The 22,671-nt window shown below is 40.4% G+C and overlaps 1 protein-coding gene across 3 annotated transcripts in view; it reads right to left on the reverse strand.

The window, feature by feature from the left end:
• Nucleotides 1-22,671, reverse strand: part of INTS9 (integrator complex subunit 9) — a 118,004-nt gene that overhangs the window by 34,621 nt on the left and 60,712 nt on the right. For all 3 annotated transcript variants that reach the window (XM_058433283.1, XM_032143945.2, XM_032143946.2), the window contains 2 exons: nt 11,881-12,001; nt 10,702-10,836 (listed from right to left, as the gene is read on the reverse strand). In XM_058433283.1, coding sequence (XP_058289266.1) covers nt 10,702-10,836; nt 11,881-12,001 — 256 coding nt within the window. The remainder of the gene's footprint in view (nt 1-10,701; nt 10,837-11,880; nt 12,002-22,671) is intronic.

Raw genomic sequence — 22,671 nt, forward strand, 5'->3', positions numbered from 1 at the left:
CTTATTTATTTATTTTTGAGACAGAATCTTGCTCTGTTGCTCAGACTGGAGTGCAGTGGCGTGATCTCAGCTCACTGCAGCCTCAACCTCCTTGGGCTAAAGTAAGACTCCCACCTCAGCTTCCCAAGTAGCTGGGACCACAGGTGTGTGCCACCAGGGCCAGCTAATTTTTGTATTTTTTGTAGAGATGGAGTTTTACCATGTTGCCCAGCCTGGTCTCAAACTCCCGGGCTCAAGCAATCCTCCTGCCTCGACCTCCCAAAGTGCTGGGATTACAGGCGGGAGCCACCAGGCCCAACCAGTGCCAGAGTCTTTAAGACCTCAAGAAAATGAGCCAATAGGAGCATTCCCCTGACCTTCAAAGGGAAAAGGATCATGAAGTACAGGTGTGGGAATTGTGCTAGCTCTAGGAGACCTTCTCATAGGCCAACCACCGCCTTCCAACCCCATAGATAAGAAGGAATTCCCACAGTGAAGAATAAAACATCATAAGCTCAGGGAATGACTGGGTGGAAAATGCCAATTCATTTTCTTTTATTTCATTTCTTAAACAAATTATTTCCAAAATTCTAAGCCAGAGATTCTTAACCTGATAAATAACAATGGGCTTCTGAGGACTCCATAAACTCAGGGTCCCCAGAAATAAAAAGCGAAGTCTGTGTCAATGTGCATAAATGTTTTATTACTTTTTTTGGAATAGTTCTCATCAGATTCTTACTATCAGGGTTTTGGTTAATGACCCACAAAATGTTAAGAACCACTGCTTGAAGGCAGACATCCCCCTGTGGAATCCTTGCTTTCAAATAATCTCTCCTCTCCTTCTCCCTCATAGACCCAAGGAGGCTTAGAAACCAGAGAACCACGTGTCTTAGCTTCAAGGCCAAAAGTTATACGGGAAGGAAATAGCCCATTGACTGGCTGTGCTTGGTTTTCCAAATTTATTCCAGAACAGAGACCAAGGCGTTAGTGTTGGAGAGTCTTCAAGGCCTTCAGGTAAGAGCTAAAGGGGTAGGATGGATACCTTTCCAGGTCTCTTTTGTGGTCAGAAAGATGAGAAAAGATCAAAACAATAAACTAAACCTAAACACGAATGAAAACATACGGCCAAGAGTAACAACAAAATACTCTACCATGCCCTACAATTTTCCATACTTCAAATCTTAAACTGGTAAGGACATCAGTGTCACATTCTATTATAGATAAATTTCTAAAACTAACCAGGCCTGGCTCAAGCCTGTAATCTCACCACTTTGGGAGGCTGAGATGGGTGAATCGCTTGAGCCCAGGAGTTCGAGACTAGCCTGAGCAACATGGTAAAACCCCGTTTCTATAAAAAAAAAAAAAAAAAAAAAAAAATTAGCCAGATGTGCTGGTGCACTGTAATCCCAGCTCTTGGGAGACTGAGGTGGGAGGGTCATCTGAGCCCATAGAGTTTGAGGTTGCAGTGAGTCATGATCATGCCACTGCACTCCAACCTGGGCAACAGAGTGAGACTGTCTCAAAAATAAATAAATAAAGTAAGTAAATAATAAAACCAAGCCCTAATGTCTAGGTATATGTAGCTTTTGCTATACTATGCTGGGGAATTTCACATCTAAAACTCGAGGCTACCCCTCAAGTCAGGCAGAGTAGCCAAGAAGCTATTGAAATAATATGACTATTAAGTTGCCTTTTCAAACCAACATAATACAAAATGTAGTATTCAAATACAGGTTTGCAGGTCACAAGCAAATCCATTCATTTGATTAGTCAGGGCCAGAAAGGCTGCAGCTTCAATAATCAGAAGTGCTTGCTAGTTATTGCCAATACATTTATGGGATCTTTCCAACAGGTGCTGCTTGTTTTGTTCTATTAGTATTATCATTTTTAAACTGTGTCCTGGGCCCTTTTTCTGGGCAGACTGTACAACTGTTTGAAATAAGTTTTTTTTAAGGAAAAAAGTTTTAAGCCATTTAAATGTCCAACAGTGGAAGAGTTAAACATTTCATGGTATATCCACATGACAGACCACCAGACAGATATCATATGTCATGTGGTAGAATCCATGATGACCTAAGTAAAGTTCACTATACAGTTCATCAGAAAGAGTAGAAAAGCAGGCTGCAAATAGCTCTTAATGTCAGGATTCATACAGTTTTTATCTTTTCTCTGAGATTTTTGTATTTTCCAAAATTATTACAATAAATACAAATTCAAATTTTCTAATCAGAAATAGAAGAAAATAATATTATTTCAAAATAAGACGTCTATTATAATTCCTGACAAGACCACACATGGGCATGAGCTGCTGGCATGCTCCCAGAATCTATTTGTATTTTTATTTATTTATTTTGAGACAGGGTCTCACTTTGTTGCCCAGGCTGGAGAACAGTGGTGTAGTCACAGCTCACTGCAGCCTCAACCTCCCTAACTCAAGCGATCCTCCCACCTCAGCATCCCGAGTAGCTGAGACCACAGGTGTGTGCAACCATGCCCAGCTTCTTTCTTGATTTTTTGTAGAGACGGGGTCCCACTATATTGTCCAAGCTGGTCTTGAACACTCCTGAGCTCAAGCAATCCTCCCACCTTGGCCTCCCAAGGTGTTGGGATTACAGGCGTGAGCCAATATGCTCTGCCACACTCCCAAAATCTAAACTGAGAGGACAGAGACACTCAGAAGCAAGGGCAGCTGATAAATTTGAGAAACTAAATGAAAACTGGAATAAATTCCTGGGGAAACTAGGGGTCTTGGAATGAGGACAAAATGGCAGGCAATCGCCTCTACTGCGGGTGGAGGAGAGGCTGGGTAAAAACCCTTTGTCCTTTTTTCTTTCCTCCATATTACAGTTAGCAGATTGTGGAAGGTTCAACACCACCCCCCACCAACTGCGTGAGGAAGGAAATGCCAGAACAGTGGGATGAAGGTTCACAGAACACCAAGCCACTCCTTGCTTGTTCCCTCACACCACAAGGGCAAAGTGGTGACAAGTAAGGGAGACACTCAGGAGAAACAATGTCTGAAGCAGTGGTATGAGAAGAGGGTCCCTGAGGGTCCAGCAAGAAGAGCTCACAGGGAATCAAACAAGACCATCAAGGAAGGCAGCATCTACTAAACATGGTGAGCTAAAACCTATCCCCACAGGGAGAATTAGTGAAGCAGAGAGTAGGAATATATGTATTAAAATGTCCCAAAAATACACAGAGGGTGATTAAAATGAGCAGGTATAAAGAGAAACATCTAGAAATACTGTGAACAAAAGCATAGTTGTGGAAATGAAGAGTTCAATACATAGGCTGAGAAGCAGCATGAATACGACTAAGAATGAATTCAGGAGCTGGAAGATTTTTTCCAGGAGGCTTCATGAAGCAGACGGGAAATACACAAGAAAAGAGACATGCAATACACAGAAGTGTCAGTATCTATATACTAGAAATTCCATAAAAAGAAAAAGAAAATCAACCAGGAGTAAGTAATTTAAAATATGACTAAGAATTTATTTAAGTCAAAGGAAATTGGAAGATCTCACAGATGCTACTACATTCACAGGAAAAACATACATTGAAGAGAAATCATTGTAAAACTTACAAATATTAAAGTGAAAATTCTAAAAGCAGATCCCATATAATGGAATGCAAATCTAAATGGCTTCAGGGTTCTTAATGACAACAAGCAATACAAGTGGAAAATGAAGTCATATTTCCAAAGCTTTATCCTATCAAAGATTTTTGCCTTTGATTTTTAATCCATCCAAGCTATCATTTAAATGTGAGAAAAAAATTAAAGACATTCTTAATAATTCAAGGCCTCATAGGCTTACCACTTCAAGACCCTCTAGATTCCCATTCCCCAAGCATTCCTGGAAGAAGAAAAGTCAATCTAGCAGGATGTTATGAGATCCTGTTTATGGAAACTAAGGTTGAAAAACTTACAATATATCTCAATGAAGATCACTGTTGTTACAATAAGGAATATATTCACCACCGTATGTATATTCTAAATGACCCAGAACTAAAATTCTAGATGGTTTCACCATGGTCAGCATGGGGTATGGTGTGCAAAGGAAGAGAGAAAGATAGGGGAGATGAGGACAGTGTGGCTTTGGGAGGAAATATACAGATACTGATAAGTAAGATAGTCACAGAAAAAGTAAACTAAGAAATAACTCAGAAGAATAAAAATAAAATGTGCATTTTCACATATACAGAAGGAAATTTACCCTTCTAAAGGCAGGCAAGAAAGGACTAGGAAAAGAATGAACTAAAAACATGAAAGAAGATGGCAAAACTACAATAGTCATCACAAGAAACATAAACAGGCTCATCAACCAAGAGATGCTAGATTAAAAAAAAAATCCCGGCCAAGCACGGTGGCTCATGCCTGTAATCCCAGCACTTTGGGAGGCCAAAGGTGGACTGATCGCTTGAGCCCAGGAGTTTGAGACCAGCCTGGGCAATATAGGAAGATCCTGTCTCTACAAAAAATACAAAAATTAGCCAGGCACAGTGACATGTGCTTGTAGTCCCAGCTATTTGGGAGGCTGAGGTGGGAGGATTGCTTGAACTGTGGAGGCAGAGGCTGCAGTGAGTCGAGATTGCGCCACTGTACTCTAGCCTGAGCGACAGAGCAAGACCTTGTCTCAAAAAAACAAAACAAAACAAAACAAAACAAATCCAGGCACATATGAAACGGGAAAAAGCCTCTTGGCTTTTAATGCAGTTTTCATAGTGAAAAAAAGAAAGCATCGAAGCATCCTGATAAAAAGAATCACTGACTGATAAAACACAGTGATCATGAATATATGGACTCCTGAGCATAGAGCTTAGAAATAATAAAAAAGTAAAAACTGGTAAAACTACAGTGAGAAACAGATAAATCAACAACACACCCTCTTCAGAAATCAGTAGCTAAGCAAAGATATAAGACTTGAATAATGCAAAAAACTCAAATATAGAAATATTTTACCCAACAGTGAATACACATTCTTTTCCAAAACACGTAGAACATTTACAAAAATAGATTGTGCTTAAAAGGAAGACTGATCAAATTTCAGTCCATCAGGATATGTTTATTATAATGCAAAAGATTAGAATCTTGAAACATATGCTTAAAAAAATTTCCTCTAATCCTATGTCTAATCAGACTGGACGGACTAGAAACAAACAATTATACTGTAAAATAACCTTTGGTTATTTAAATCATGAACATTATAAAGAAAATAATGACATACATAGAGATGAATGACAAAGCACTGCGTATCAAAAATGTAACAGAGTAAAATTATACTAAGATAGAAACCGGTTGCTTTAAATACATTTATGGAAAAGCAAACACTGAAACACACTTAGTATTAAACAGAGTAAATCCGAAGTAAAGAAGGAAGGAAGGAAATACACGGCAGAACAAAGGATGAAAATACAACCAAAACAATTAAAAGCAAAAACTTATTTTTTGAACAAAATCAATAATACAGACAAACTTCTAGCAAGTCTGATCAAGATGATGATGAAAATAAAATTTAGAATGAAAACAGACTTACACAAAAAGGTTAAACAAATAAAAGAGGATTATAAATAGCTCTATGCCTATGATTTTGAAAACCTAAGCAAAAAGGACAAATCTCTGCCAAAATTCTGGCACAATTTTGGCCCAGAAAATATAGTTCAATAATGGTAATCCAGGTCCAGACAGTTTTATGGAACATTTGACCAAACTTTCAGGAAAAGATAATCCCTACCTATTTTTTTCTGACATTAGAAAAAGAGGGAAAGGCTTCCAAATCACCTTATGAGACTAATATACCTTGGTTTCCAACAAACAGAGGTAGTACAAGAAAATAATGTATGGGCCCATTTTTCACCTATGACTATAGATTATAAACTTCAATAAAATATTCACCAACTCATTCCTGGAGAGTATTTTAAACAGAATAGATTGTAATCAAGCAAGATTTATCCCAGGAATACTGGATGCTTAAATGTGAGAAAAGCTAACACTGCAGTTCACTACATTAATGGTCACAAAGGAGAGAAATCAAAGTTGATCTTACATGCTCAAAAGCATTTGATAAGGTATAACACTTATATCTGACTTTTAAAAAATCAGAAAGTTGGGGATAAAGGAGACACTCCTTAACTTGACAAATAAAAATGGTGCAGTAAGCGTGATGTTTCACGAAGAAACTACAAAAGCTTTCCTTTTACAGCCTTACACAAGACAAGGGTGTCCACTATCATCAATGCTGTGCAACGTAGTATTATAGGGCTCAGTCACAAGAAAAATAAAATACACAAAGGTTAGAAGAGAGGTGAGAAAACTGTTACTTCTTTGCAAGATAATATCAATAGATTATTAGAATTAAGAGAATTCAGCATGGTTGCTAAATATCAAATCAATTAAAAAATTAATACTGAGACCTCATGCTCAGTAAAGGCTAGTTCTCTTCCTTCTTCCTTTGGGAAGCTGCACTCTTTGGCCTCAATTTTCCTTTAACTTTCCAACCATTCTTACACAAGACTATTTTTCCTTCTTCCACTGTCTGTTGGTAAAAGTTCCCTATGGATCAGTCTTTGGCCCTCAGCCCTTTATTTAGATTTATTTATTTATTTATTTTTTGAGACGGAGTCTCTCTCTGTTGCCCTGGCTGGAGAGCAATAGTGTGATCACGGCTCATTGCAACCTCCACCTCCCGGGTTCAAGCGATTCTCCTACCTCAGCCTCCTGAATAGTTGGGATTACAGGTGATACAGGTGAAAACCACCACACCGGTTAATTTTTGTATTTTTAGTAGAGACGGGGTTTCACCATGTTGGGGTCTTGAACTCCTGACCTTGTGATCTGCCTGCCTTGGTCTCCCAAAGTGCTGGGATTACAGGCGTGAGCCACCGTGCCTGGTTAGATTTTTAAAACGTGACAACCCTCCAGTTTGTCTCCAGACTTGCCTCCACATCCCAGTTCCAGCCCCATACTTCCATCTGTCTAATGTTCTCTCAAATTCACATTCATGAAACCTACTACCCTCTTCTGCAACAAACGTCCCTCTGCCAACTCTTCCTTGTTAACAGGAAGGGCCATTAACACCATTCTCAATGTCATGCAGACATAAGATCTGTAACTTTTATTCTTTCTTTTCTGAAGACAGTGGGCATTCAACAAATGTTTCTTGCATGAAAGACCTGCCAATGTTTTAACTTTTTTCTCCATTCTTACTGCCTCAGGCTTAATCCAAAGCCTTATTTCCCTATGTTTATCAGAATTCTACAGCAGCCTCTGATATTCTTCCTAGTTAGTAAACATTGTACTCAAGTAGACCAGGGGTTAGCAAAGTTTGCTGTAACGTTTAAAGTAGAATTCTGCCATTATAACTTTTTTTTTTTGAGACAGGGTCTTGCTCTGTTGCCCAGGCTAGAGTACAAGAGGACAATGGCACGAACATGGCTCACTGCAGCCTCAACCTCCCAGGCTGAAGAAATCCTCAAGCCTCAGCCTCCTGAGTAGCTGGGACCACAGGCGCATGCCACCGCACCTGGCTTTTTTTTTTTTAAACTTTTTGTAGAGATGGGGTCTTGCCATGTTGCCCAGGCTGATCTCTAATTCCTGGGCTCAAGCAATCATCTCGCCTTGGCCTCCCAAAATGCTGTGATTACAGACATCAGCCACCCTGTCCAGCCTATGGTATATATTCAGCCATAAACGTTCCATAAACAAGTGGGTGTGGCTGCACTTCAACAAAATATTATATGCCAAAATAGGTGGGATGCTACATTTAGTGCCCAGGCCACCGTTTGCTAACATCTGCATTAGTCTATCAAGTTTTTCAAACCAAAACTTTTCTCATCCCTGCCAATTCAATACAGAATCCAATTACGTGGGTAGAGAAAAATCTAATTTTTTTCTTTTTTACATATAACACAGGTTGCCAGCTAGAAATTAAAATTAATTACTTATGTATGTTTCTCATTACTTTCAAGACATTATTTTCCCTTTAAATTTATGGACCTTGTAAGAATAACTTACTGGAAATTACATCAATAGTACTGTAAAGGCTTTGAACTAAGCAGGACAAATCGCAAGAGTTGGCAGCCAAGTCATCTTTCTGTCTTTTGTGGAAGAACATATCAGGAATGATAGAAGCTGCCAATAAAAATTTTTGATTCAATGAAGCAGATGATGGTGACATTGATGGGCTTTTGATTTCAATAACCAGGAAGGCCCCAGAATTCCGCCAGATGCAGGAAAAAATAGCAACGTCCCCTCTAGAACTTGAGATGAAACTTGGCTATGAAAGAAGGTATAAAGAAATAATACAGAATAGCAGCTCAGACATCCTATTATTCAACACTAGAGCACAGCATGGTTCTCCCTGTATTAAAATGGGGTCTGTTAATTATTGACTTAGCCATTCCATAATGCATGCATATATCAAGACATCATGCATACCATAAATATATACAATTTTTATTTGTAATTAAAAAATGAATAATTTCTTTCTTTCCTTACTGATAGTGCTCTAACATGGTGAATGTTCTTCAAACCCACTGGACTTTGTGTAAGAAGCATGGTTAGCACCAACCCCACAGAGTGACGTTGGTACAAGAAGGGAAAAGACGATCTGTATGCCGAGGGAAAGTGGCTTAATGGCAGGAAGGAGTGGCTATGTAGGCAGACCAAGCCATTCTTCTGGAAAAAGGCTAAAACTACAAACGAGATTGTGCTAAAGTGTTGGGCCCAACTGCAGATCTAAGAGAATGCTGGCTACTAAAAGATACAAGCATTTTTAACTGGGAAGGGATAAAAAGAGAAAAGGCCAAGTGATCCAGTTCTTAGCTTCATTTTTGGTTTTATTATGAAGACAATAAAAATTTGAGGTTATGTAAAAAAATAAATAAATAGGCCAGGTGTCGTGGCTACAGTCCTAGCTACTTGGGAGGATTGCTTGAGCCCAGGAGTTTGAGATTACAGTGAGCTATGACTACACCACTGTACTCCAGTCTGGGTGACAGAACAAGACCTTCTCTCTCTCTCTTTCTCTCTCTGTAAATAGATGTAGATAAATAAATGTAATATGGACTTCCACAAGTTACCTAATGTATCTATATACCCATTCAACAGCTAACTAATGTTCCCCCACTCCCTATTACAAACATAGAAATAACCAACATTCAGGAAATGAACAGTAAATTATTTACAAATACCTAAAAAGGAGTAAGTATCACATTCATAACAATGTTTATAGGTGCTGGGCTTCTTGCCAAATATGACTGGAATGAATAACTTAAAACCTTCCAATAGTTTCCCTCTCCATATTAAAATAAAATCAAAATTCCTCCTCACAGCCTGCTAGCACTACATGACATGGTGTCTGCCACTCTCTTGGACCTCACTGCTGACCTCCATGGTGCGACCACAATAGCCTTCTCTGCCCTTCAAACATGCCCAGGTTATTCTTACTTTAGGGGCCCTTCACTGGCCATCCCTTTGTAATACAAACACTCACAGCTTTATGTGGCTAATTCCGCTGTTTTTCTTTTTTCTTTCTCTTTTTTTTTGAGATGGAGTCTCACTCTGTCACCCAGGCTGGGTACAGCAGCATGATCTCGGCTCACTGCAACCTCTGTCTCCCGAGTTCAAGTGATTCTCCCGCCTCAGCCTCCCAAGTAGCTGGGATTATAGGTGCGCACCATCACACCTAATTTTTGTGTTTTTAGTAGAGACAGGGTTTCACCATATTGGCCAGGTTGGTCTTGAACTCCTGACCTAAAGTGATCCACTCGCCTTGGCTTCCCAAAGTGCTGGGATTACAGGCATGAGCCACCATACCTGGCTTTTTTTTTTTTTTCTTGAGGCAGAATCTCACTCTGTCACCCACACTGGAGAGCAGTGGCGCAATCTTGGCTGACTGCAACCTCCGCTTCCCAGGCTCAAGCGATCCTTCTGCCTTAGCTTCCCAAGTAGCTGGGACCACAGCGTGTGCCACCACACTTGGCTAATTTTTGTATTTTTTGTAGAGACAGGGTTTTGCCATATTGCCCAGGCTGGTCCTGAACTCCTAGGCTCAAGCAGTTATCCCATTTCGGCCTCCCAAAGTGATGGGATTATAGGTGTGAGCCACTGCGCCCAGCCGACATGGTTTATCTCTCCAGGTCTCAGTTCAAGTGAGATCTTCCCACTAGCTTTCCTGGGCATCCAGTCTAAACCAGTCTCCATCACTCTGAAAATCACCCTGCTTTACTGTTTTCAGTACTTGTATCTCAATCGGAAATGACCACGCACTTTGTTTACCTACTATATACCATCCTCTCCCCAACATCATCAACTCCCCTACAACATAAGATCCATGGGCACGGGCTTTGCCCGTTGGTCACCACTGAATCCCCAATACCCAGATGGGTGCATGACACTTGACACTTGGCCCTTGGGAAGGATTTTAAACAGTTAATATCTGCTGAGTAAATGCATAACCATCTGTGTCCCACATCAGGCTATGGTCTTTGGAAGGCCTGGGGGATTTCAGAATCCTAGGGGTGACCCTCAAGGTAGCAGGACTATTTCAGAGAAACCTGTAGGCCAAAATGTTGAAACTCAAATAGTCTACTTTGGCTAAAGAGTATCTGTAGAAAACCAAATTTGGAAGATTTAAAAATGGCTGATGGTTCCTTGGATACATTCTGAATTTGAGTTAAGTAACCAAAAAGCTGAGTTGGTAGAAGAGAATTTGGAATTACCTGGGGGTGTGTGGTAAGCAAGGAGGATCCAGAGACATAAGACACTTTCTCGTAATGAGACTGGATGATCCAGTTGGAGCTCCCAAGGGCATAGCCAGAGCTCAGAGGAGTCACCTGGACCGCACCAAAAAGCTCCTAAAAGAGAACCACAGTAAGAACGTGCAATGAGCTTAGAGTGACAGTCACACGAGGTAATTCTGCAGGGAAAAACAACAGAAATATCCTCAGTTTAAAAACAAAAATTATTTTAAAGTAAACCAGAGACTGGGCGCAATGGCTCACGCCTGTAATCCCAGCACTTTGGGAGGCTGAAGCCAGGAGTTCAAGACCAGCCTGGGCAACATGGTGAAACCCCGTCTCTACAAAAAAATACAAAAATTAGCTGGGCATGGTGGCACATGCCTGTAGTCCCCAAGTAGCTACTCGGCGCAGGAGGATCACTTGAGCCCAGGAAGTTGAGGCTGCAGTGAGCCATGTTTGTACCACTGCACTCTAGCCTGGGTAACAAAGTGGGACCTTGTCTCCGTCAATCAATCAATAAAATAAACTAGAAAGTTTTAAGGAAAACGGAAAGATGATGGAGATCCAATTGGCAGACAAAGAAAGCAATCCTATAATCTTTACTTGTCACCTGAGAGCTTCAGCTCTCTTCCATGTCCCCAGGCACTCAAGGTTCACACATTAAAAGGGAGACATGAAATATTACCAAACAGACCAAAGACTCACACACTTTGGCTTTCCTGTTTCATTTTCAGTTAAGTGTTAGGCCCTTGTTGTTCGGTACTGAGTAGCTCTGGGCACCGGATGACAAGAAGAAATGGGAAGGTTTATCACTTAGGTCAGAGCTCAAAAGTCACACTTGGCAAACTCTTCTCTTTTCCCGTTTCACCCATCCAAAATCTATAAAGTGGTGCTCACTGTTCTAATGTGAACAGGATGAGACGCCTTTCTCCCGACTCCCTGCACACTGGCCAATCGAATGCTGGCTGGTGATTGAGATGTGAGGGTGGGGAAAGAGCACCAATAAAATCCTGCGCGGAATGGAGGAAAGAACAGAGGCTCTGGATCCTCAGCAATGGAATGGCTTTAAAAACGTAACTATAGGATTCTTCCAAACAACAAACAACGATATGAATGGAAAGCATTCATGAATGACTGAAATGTAATATGAATACTCACAATTTTCTGAGAATATCCCACCAGCTGGATTTTACTAAGGGCAGAGTTCACCTCTTGCATTGTATAGCATCTTCTCCAGGTTGAGACTTCCACTGCATCCTTGAGAGGAGAAGGTAACAGCCTGCAAATGGATCACAATGTCAACTACCAGGTGAACATTTCTTCATGTTCTACAGCATTCCTTTCCAGTAGTTTGTCCATTTGATCCAAATGGTTTAATTTACTGGCATATAATTGTTCATAGGATTCCTTTATGATCATTTCTCTGTTTTTATTTTTACTTTTTTTGAGACAGAGTCTCGCTGTGTCACCAGGCTGGAGTGCTATGGCGCAATCTCGGCTCACTGCAACCTCCACCTCCCGGGTTCAAGGGAATCTCCTGCCTCAGCCTCCTAAGTAGCTGGGATTACAGGTGCCCATCACCATTCCCGGCTAATTTTTGTATTTTTAGTAGAGATGGGGTTTCACCATGTTGGCCATGATGGTCTCAATCTCCTGACCTTGTGACAGGCCCAACTCGGCCTCCCAAAGTGCTGGGATTACAGGTGTGAGCCACCACGCCCAGCCATTTCTTTTTTTAAAAAAAATAAGAGACATGGTCTTGCTATGTTGCCCAAAATGTGTCAACAGAAAAACGTTTTATCATTTGCTCCAAAACATCAGGAGGAGACCTGAAGAGTAACTTCCCTGACATTCACTGTACAAGACAGGTCCAAGTACTGGGGTGAAATGAATGCATGCCATTAGCCTCTCTTCTCTCTCCTGAAACAACACTGAACAGGGCTTCACATACACACACACACACACACACACACACACACACACACACACACACACACTCTCTCTCTCTCTCTCTCTGTCTCACACACACACACTCTCACACACACCCTTAAGACAAAGAGAATGAGAGAAGAGACAATAGCAAGGCATTTTAGAAAGTAGACAGACAAATGATAACTGACTTCGTAGGCCCAGGAAAGTTCAATGCAAACGTTTAATTTCTACTGCAGAACCCACAAAAAGTATGGCAACTGAAAACAACAGGTATATTAGGAAGTTGAATCAACCTAAAAACAAGAGGAACTGTTGAAAAAAGAGACGAGATAATCAGAACCTTCCAGATCTCCTCATTCCTTCCATGTAGCTCAGCAGCTGTCCCTTCTCCTCTCAGGCATGCTACCAGAGGTGGTTCTCTGGAGAGAGTAAAAATGAAAGCCTGGACTAGGGGAAACCATCAACTGAGGCAGCCTTCCTAAACAAAAATTTGCATATTCAGAGGAACAATGTTCCTCTCCTCATTTGGCTGCCAAAGCACTATGAGTAAGCTTATACCCCCCAGGTAGGGGGCTAAAAGAATCTTCTCTGAAGAATCCGATCAGCCTCAAAGAAAAAAAAATTAATGAAAAGATTCTAATGCAGAGGATTCCACAAAGAAACAGCTCAATCACATTACTTTAAAGTGTGGAATTGAACAAGCCCTACCCATGGCACACAGACTTTCTAATTAGTTTTTTAATTGTCCAACTCTTAAACATGAGCCCATAGCCAAGGACTACCATACATTTGAGAAAAGTCTCTAAAATAATAAAGGCCTCAAATGGGGGCAGAGAAGCAGGCAGGGAAATTAGAAGAAATAAATCAGGCAGGTAGAAGAAAACTTTAAGAACAGCTTGTCCTTACTATCGTTAGAAAAATAAGATAGTATAACTAAGAAATGAGAAGAGATTGCTACAAAATAAAAGATTAAGAGAATAAAAAGAGCTGTTAGAAATTAGAAACACAATGTCATATAGAGAGCGAAAGCATGCCAATAATACATCAGAATTTCAAAATAAGCTAAAAAGATTTAAAAGTTATACAAACATGAAAGAGGTACATACATGAAAAACCAGCAAAGCTTATAAATGAGGTGACAGAACTCAATAAAGAATTAGAAATAAAAGAAAACATCACTTTGGAAATGAAGACTAAACTACATGTTGAGCATCCCAAATCTGAAAACCTGAAATCAGAAATGGTCTAAAATCTGCAGCTTTTTTGAGTGCAAACACGATGCTCAAATGCTCACTGCGTTACTTTGGATTTCAGATTTGGGATGCTCAATCAGCAATATTCCAAAATTGGAAAAAATCTGAAGTCTGAAACACTTTGGTCCCAAGTATTTCACATAAGGGACACTCAACCTGTAACAGAAACACAAGAGTAGATTAACAAAAAATACCAAAAAGAAATGAAGAGATTTAAACAATTTAAAAGAGCCTAACAAATGTTGAAGACAGATAAGCAAGATGCCACATAAGGGTAATAGTAGTCCCTAACAGAAAACCAAGTGAGAATAAAAATTAACACTCATAATATTCAATTACTAAATACTATAATTGCTGAAATAAAGAGACATGAAACTACACACTAAAGGAACACAGTGCACTCTTGAGAATACTGACCCAGAACAATGAATACTAGACATGTTCTGGGAAAATATTTAGACTACAAGCAAACCTTTGGGATCTAGGAAAAGAGCAAGTGACTTACAAGGGAAGAAAATTAGATTTTATCAGTGTTTTTAACAGCAATGTTTAATATTATAAAAAAAATACAAGAACATATTTAAGATACTCAAAGAAAGAAAATGCAAGCCAAGGACTATATATCTAGCAAAAATGACTTTCAAGGCCAAAGATCACAGATAAACAATTATGAACATGCAGGAACTCAGGGAATATTGTTCTTGTGATCCCATCCTGAGAAATCTACTGAAGACTGAGTTTCAGACAATCAGAATGATGACAGAAACATCAGTATGCATGGGCCAGTAGTGAGCATTAAATATACAGTTACTAGTAGCTGACAGACTAAATGAAGGTTAAAAGGGAGGACAGTATGTAATGAATATATATTCTGACAACACAGATATGGTAAAAGTGTAAAAAAAAGTAGGGGGAAATATATATGCTCTGTTCTCCAAAGAGTACTAGAAACAATGACCAATTTAGTAGCAATGAGCATTGCTAACAACTAAAATGGGATCTTAAAATTCCACCTCCCATTGGAGAAACCAGGGTTTCTTGGAGAAATGGGTAATTTAGGGCAGAGAATGTACAAGAGGAATCTTAAACATCCTGCTGTCACAGATAGCAAGGAAACAATAGAAGACTATGAGGGTCACAATAAATGACCCAGGGGACAATTAGTCCATTTTCACGCTGCTGATAAAGACATACCTGAGACTGGGAAGAAAAATAGTTTTAATTGGACTTACAGTTCCACATGGCTGGGGAGGCCTCAGAATCATGGCGGGAGGCAAAAGATACTTCTTACATGGCAGTGGCAAGAGAAAATGAGGAAGAAGCAAAAGCGGAAGCCCCTGATAAACCCATCAGATCTTGTGAGACTTATTCACTATCACGAGAATAGCACAGGAAAAACTGGTCCCCATGATTCCATTATCTCCCCCTGGGTCCCTCCCACAACATGTGGGAATTCTGGGAGATACAATTCAAGTTGAGATTTGGGTGGGGATGCAGGCAAACCATATAAACACCTGACAAGGCTTTCAGTGTTCAAAGATGGGACAATTCCAGCTGAAACAACCACCACCACCATCCAATGGGTTGAAACCATGCAATATTTCAGAGGGGGCTGTGATTGGACTGGAGCTTTCGAGTTGCTGGGAATGTTCTCTTCCTTGACCGGGGGGTGGCTTTAAGAGTGGTTGCTTTATAATAATTTATTAAGCAATATATTAGTTTTGTGTGTTTTGATATCTGTGGGGTTTTTTCTGCTGCTGCTGTTTTTAGACAAGGTCCTGCTCTGTCACCCAGGCTGGAGTGCAGTGGCATAATCACAGCTCACTGCAGCCTCAACCTCCTGAGCTCAAGTGATCCTCCTGCCTCAACTTCCAAAGTAGCTGGGACTACAGGTGCGTGCCACCATGCCTGGCTCAGTTTATTTTTTGTAGAGATGGGATTTTGGCACGTTGCCCACGCTGGTCTCAAACTCCTGGACTCAAGCGATCTGTCCACCGTGGCCTCCCAAAGTTCTGGGATTATGGGCATGACTAATATCTGTGTTTTATATTACAATAAAAAGGTTAATTTAAAAATCAGAAGAATTGATGTCAAAAAAATATTACAGCAGGAATGAAACACTGATAGAAAGCTTGGGAAATAAAGTTAAGGGAATTTTGAGGAAGAACAAACAAAAAGAAAAACGGAGATGGAAAAGAGGAGAGAAAAATATTTAAATGACAATCTAAGAGGTTCAGCATCTAATAGCAAGAGTTGCAGAAAGAACACAGAAAATGGGGGTAGAAAACTTTTTTTTTAAACCAGAATTAAAATTCTTAATTTTCTAAATTGGAATTGGCAAACCTTTTCCATAAGTGGCTGCAGATATTTTAAGCTTTGCAGATCACATATAGTCTCTACCACAACTATTCAACTTAGCCATGTAATAGCATACACAATATGTAAACAAGTGTGGTTGTGTTCTGATAAAACTTTATAAAAACAGTGGTGGGCCAGATCTGGCCCAAAAACAGTGCTGGCCTTAGTTGCCACTCCTGTTCTAAATTGAAAGGGCCCACTAAGTACTCAGCACGTGAATGAAACTGCTTTAGTAAGACCCAACATCATGAACTAAAGGAATAACGACAAGATTCTAAAAGCTATCATATGGGAATCAAGAGGTACAAACTAAAGATCTAGGTTCAAAATAGCATTGGACATTTCAACAGCACTCCTGGAAGCTAGAAGAAAATATAATGTTTTCAACATTGTAAGAGAAAATTATATCTAATGTAGATTTCTATCAAATAGTTTGAGGGTTATTTCTACCAATTTTAGATGTGCAGATCTACTGCACATCCCATACACTCCCCACACACTCTTTGTGTGGGAAAATTTACTTCCCACACGCTCTTTGTCAGGGAGTTACTGGAGGATGTGGCCTGAAAAATGAAGGAGTAAACAAGAAAAAGGAAGATCCAGAAAACAGAATAAAGAAGCAAAGAAGTCTTCAGGATAATGGTGAGGAAAATCCTCAGCTGAAAGCCATGGCATTGGGCCCAAGACAGCTGACATCAAAGAGAGAAGGCTGGGGAGAGGACTTTTCAAGGAGATAAAAGTTGTCAGAATACCTATGGAGACTGAACATGATGGGTGGCAGAATATGCCATCCCAGAATATGCCACTTCAGCATAAAGGTTATTTTGAGGTAAAGGCACCTGAAAAACGCAGGTGCAGGAAGAGCTCTCTGACCTCCTCTTTTTCTTCCCGAAAGGAGATGAAATCCCCATATGGAAGATGTCCTCCGTATAGCAGGAGGAAAGTAACATTTTTATCTGTAGGGAAAGGGAATGGAGTTCGAGAAAAACCTGTACCAGCAAACCTTGTTAAACCCTGATCTTCCCAGTCACTTCTCCACCCAATTGACTGCCCTAGCCCAAGTCCCCTTCCCTTGTCACATTTTCCCAATGTCCTGCTCTTTATCCAACTCGGTGTCTGCGTTCAACTCTAACTGCTCCTTTGGGTCTTCATTCTCCTGTGTGGACTCTTACACGTATGTAACTTAATAAAATGTGTGTGCCTTTCTTCTGTTAACCTGTTTTATGTCAGTTTAGTTCTTAGGCACAACTGGACACCCTAAGAGGGTAGAGGAGAAATTTAATCACTTACAAACATATTGAGGACAGACAAGTAGGGAAAGAGTATAGAGACAATAGGTACATAAAACAACTAGACAAATAAGAAGACAAGGTAATTAACTCAAGGGAAAACAAAAAGTTGCACAAGATAGAAAAAATAATCCTAATAACCTTATATGGCCGGTGAATTGCATTTATACAGCCATAATAATGCAAACACTGAATTAAGATTTAACCAGAGTAGCACATAGATCAAATTATTCCTATGCTTTTTATCCTTGTTTCTTTAGTAACAAAATATCAATGATCCATTTTCATTACCTTCTACATAAACAGATACATGAAGATTTTCTTATTCACTTTCTTAGGTACACATAGTGAACTGCTTTAGGTTTTGCAATATTTATTCTATACGCATTTACTGAGCAGTGACTGTGGTCTCAGGACTTCAGTCACATAAGGGGAATGACACACACAATATAGGGCTTCTGTTCACACTGTGCTTAAGTCTAAGAAAAATTTAACAGTACAGGGCAACAGGATGCCAAAAGCCTCGAGTCATCCTTGCCTACAGGCTGGCCTTCCCTCCCAGAAGGGCCTCAACAATACACTACAAATGCAAATCTCAAGATCTTATGCACACCTACTCTCCTCCATCCCCCAACTTTAATAATTCACCCATACATTGAGGATAAAATCCAAGGCTCTTAGCATGACTTCCTAAGGCCCTTTTTTATCTGGGTGCTGCTTCTGTCTGCACTGTCCATACTGGGCTTTTCTAGTGCAAGGCCCTGCCTGCCTGCACCCCACCTACCTAATTCCCTCTGTCTTCTACATTTTGAGTGGACAACATTTACTTGCTCTTGCTTAAAACCTAGACACACTTGTCACTTTCTCTCAGATCTTGTGATCCCAGTCTAGGCCAGGTACTCACTCACGTGCTCTTTGGGAAGGCTGGCTGGCCCTGAGTCTGGCAGGAGTACAGGGAAGTGGCACAGAAGCCCCCTTTGGACTGAGGCCACCACAAGGGCTGCTGCTCCTGCATCTCTTACCTCCACATCCCCATAACTCACGACTGCCTGCTTTGAGGAAGGAGAGATCTCTCTCAGAGGCACTGGGAAATAATGGAAAAAAGAGAATTTACAACCAGACAAGTCTAGGTTTACATCTGGAAGTTAGCTCTTCACCTCCAAGCCACAGTTTTCCTCATCTATAAAATGGAGAGAATACTACCTTCCTTTGAGAGTTTCTCTGCAATGGGGAAATGATATATAATATAATGCATGTGAAGTGTCTGGTGCAGAAGAGATGCTGAGTCAAGGTTTGTCTCCAGCCCTGCTCCAACATAGCCCCAGAAGCACATGCATTTCCCTACAATACTACAGTGGACTCCAACCCAGGGTGATTGACTCTGATGAGAAGCAACGATTCTGAACTTGAGAGGACTCAAGGAAAAACCCAAGGTTCTACCCAGCTTTGACTCCTCCTTTGAGTTCTCAGGATCAGGCAGCCCCGGGGCTTGAACCTCCTGGGGTCGCCCTGCACAGAAAATGAAGACCTCTCACTCTGGGCCCAGTAGGAGCCAAAGAGTTTCTTGACTTAATAATGCCAGAGCTGGAAGGCTGTCATGGGAGTGGCTAGAGAGCAGGGACCGTGATGAATAATGATGAATAACACTTGCAACCCCAAGCACATCTCTCCATTCAGCTGAATTTCTTTCACATTGTCCCCAGCTTTGCCAGGGCCCTGCAACAGTCATTTCTCTTAAAGGCTGACCAGAAAGTCACACACAAGGCCAAAACTACACCTGCTTTCTTTCTGTGATTTTCCTCACCCATTATTTGACAACGAGTACTGCCATTACCCAGAACACCATACCACGTGGGCTTTCCTTCCTGCTAGCTCTGTCTTCTCTTGATGGCCCTTCCCAGCACAGCCTCCCCTTTCCATCTAGGACAACGTCCTGTGAAAATTCAGCAGATTAAGAACTGGAACAGCCTTGCTCAAAAAGAGGCTTTGGTCACTTTAATGTTTTCAGTGTGTGCTGGAGATGAAACAGTCTTATATTCAGCCTATTGGGTACTAGCAGCGTTCTGACCAAGCCCTTAGAAGGGAAAGTGGAAAGCATGAAGATGCAAAGCATCTACAACTTTTGTCCTCAACAACCCAGCACTTATTTCTAGAGAAATTACTGGTGTTTCAAGTAGGGACACAATTTACTTAAGCAAAACAAAAGGCTCCTGAAGATCCAGGTATATTTCAGCCTGAATCTTTCCCATCTTTCCTTTTAAAGTAAATGGCATGGAAATCATAAACTTACGTTCTACAAAAACTGAAGAAAGCATGTTTATAGAGAAATTTTCACTACAGATGATTTTTGCTAATCAGATCCATAGAACACTGTAGTTAGAAGAACAGTCTTGTTAAATATGCCTTTTGTTTTGTATTTTATTAATACCCACTGAAAAGAGTAACATGTATCTTTTTTCCTATTGTATCATATGATTCACACAGCAACACTTTTTTCATTTTTGTCTCCTCAGCACTGAACACAGTGCCCAATATAAATTGACACTCAAAAGAAAAAAAGTTCAGTTGTTATCCCAGGAAAGAAAAGAACCAGCAATGCAATTATCAACGTGTCCCATCTGAACTGCACCATGTTTGGGTAGAGGTGAGCCCTCTAACTGTGAAAGGTGGTGAAAAAAATCAAGGAGGAGCTCAGAGGTAACCCGGAAGAGGAAAGCCAAGCTGTCCCCACTGCCTCTGGTCCAGTCTGACCTGCCCTGTTCAGGGTTTTGTGGCAGGCGCTTCTGCCATGGCTCCAAGTGACCCCCACCTACAGGATTCACCCTCTTGTAGAATCCTCTCCTCCTGAGTGTGAGGTGGATCAAGTGGCTTGCTTCTAACATGACAAAGATGATGATGGGCTGTCACTTCAGTGATTAGGTTACAAAAGACTAGGACTTCTATCTTGCTCGCTCTCTTGCCCGCTTGAAATGGTTTCTTTTTCCTCATTTAAACCCTACTCAATCTGCCTAGCCCAGCCTAAGTCTGGCCATTTAGCATCTATTTTTTTGCTTGACAAGTTCCTTGAGTAGAGCGACTAAATCTTAAACTTTTTTGGGCGTTTTGCTACAAACTTATAATACCAGGCATTTGGTAGTTACTCAACAAGTAAGTCTGAATTCTCTTAATTTCATATTTCTGCTCACAAAGTCCTTTTGCTGACATCCTCTTTTATTCTTTCTAGATATTTAGTTACTTTGTTGTGCTTCCTCTATCTCCTAACACATCTTGTCTAACTTAGCTTTCCCAGAAACTCTCCTTATGCTTACTTGAGGTCCTAATTACACAGAGGCATTTATAGAGCCATTTAAAGCCATTAGGATTATTGGCAGATTTTGGATAAGAAGGATAAGGAAACCCAGAGGGAACTAGTTCTGTTTTTTCTGGCTTTCTAATTTATCAAAGTCAAGTTCTCAGAGTCTAAATGTTTCATAAGTACTTTCTAAAGGATTTCATTGTTTTGCTTTGTTCTTACCACACTTGAGTGCCTGATGAACTTCTTTCCAGGGCTCTGACATGATGCCAAAGCTCTGCGGCCTCTTCCCTCATTCTGCCAGCAAAAGCAGCACATTTTTGTGTTTTTATTAAATATTAAAACTTCTAAGTCCAGAAGGACCACTTGGAAGGTGGTAAGTAAAAAACTGGCTGGGCATTAAGTGTTTGTTGAATGAATAAATGAATGAACAAATTAATGTAGGGACAGAATACAAAGAAGATAGGAATCAGGAAAGTTCCCCACCTGACTCTCATCACAGCAAAGGGCTTAACATGCCCGTGGGGGCTAGGGTAGACTGGGTATGTTGGCAGAATAAGGACCCATATGGAGTTTGTGGAGCCTCAAAATGAATGAAGTATGTTTCAATATTAACCAGAAACTAGGTTATAACCTCTGATGTTTATTTTAGATCAAATTATTGCTTAAAAAATGGCAATTGCTTAGGCTACCAAAGCATGACAGGAACGACTCTTGAGAGCAACTCAACTATCTTTGCTCTAATCCTATGCTCATGGAAAATTTCTTATCCATAATTTGAGGTCTTAAGTGGACTTCCTGGCCAGCACAGAGTGTCCTGGATAGAGGAGCCACTCTAGTTCTGGAGCCAGTCAGAGGTCTTACTTTAAAGTGATTAATTGGGATTTTTGTTTGTCACTCAACATCCTGGGAGTCTGGTCAGCATGAATCAGTCCCTCATAAGCTAATCAACACCGAGTGAAATGAAACAGTGAAGTGACCGGAATCGCAAAGCCCAACCAGCTGTGATTACTCCGTCAAAGCACTGCCGCTCTCTGATGAAGAAGTTCATCAGGCACTCAAGTGTGGTAAGAACAAAGCAAAACAATGAAATCCTTTAGAAAGTACTTATGAAACATTTAGACTCTGAGAACTTGACTTTGATAAATTAGAAAGCCAGAAAAAACAGAACTAGTTCCCTCTGGGTTGCCTTAAGAAGCCTCTCTCTGGACATCTTTTAGAACTCTAACACAAGTGGACTTAGAGATAATTTAATTCTTATTTTACAGAAAAGGAGATTGAGTCTGAGAGTCTGAGTGACAGTGACAACTAACTACAGGTAACAGTGGAATTTGAAAACAGTTTTCCTTCTGTCCACTTAGCTACCTTGCTTTCGTCAGGAAGGCAGTGTCTGAAGGTAAATTAGGCTGCGGAAGACAGATGTGTTCTAGTTAACAAAAGCAGATTACGTAAGCCACTTATCTTATTAAAAGAGACAAGGACACTGGCATTTATTGAGCACCTACTGTGTGACTGGCATTGTTTTAAGAACTTAATCATACCACTCATTTAGTCCTTACAACAATCCTATTGTTAATATCACTTCTATTTTATGAAGGAGGAAACAGAGCCTAGAAGAAATAAGTTGCCACAACTACCAAGAAACAGATCTGAAATTCAAATACCAGTCTATTTGACCTCCAAGCACACACTTCTATCTTCTCTTCCTATCATATAGTTGATAAATTCCTGTATGCATACCCAAGGAGCGTCAGAGCAGAGGAACTTCAACTTGAACATGCATGGTTTTAAGTCTTTTTTTTTTTTTTTTTTTTGAGATGGAGTT

Source organism: Hylobates moloch, unplaced genomic scaffold (assembly GCF_009828535.3).
Source record: "Hylobates moloch isolate HMO894 unplaced genomic scaffold, HMol_V3 SCAFFOLD_22, whole genome shotgun sequence".
NCBI lineage: Eukaryota > Metazoa > Chordata > Mammalia > Primates > Hylobatidae > Hylobates > Hylobates moloch.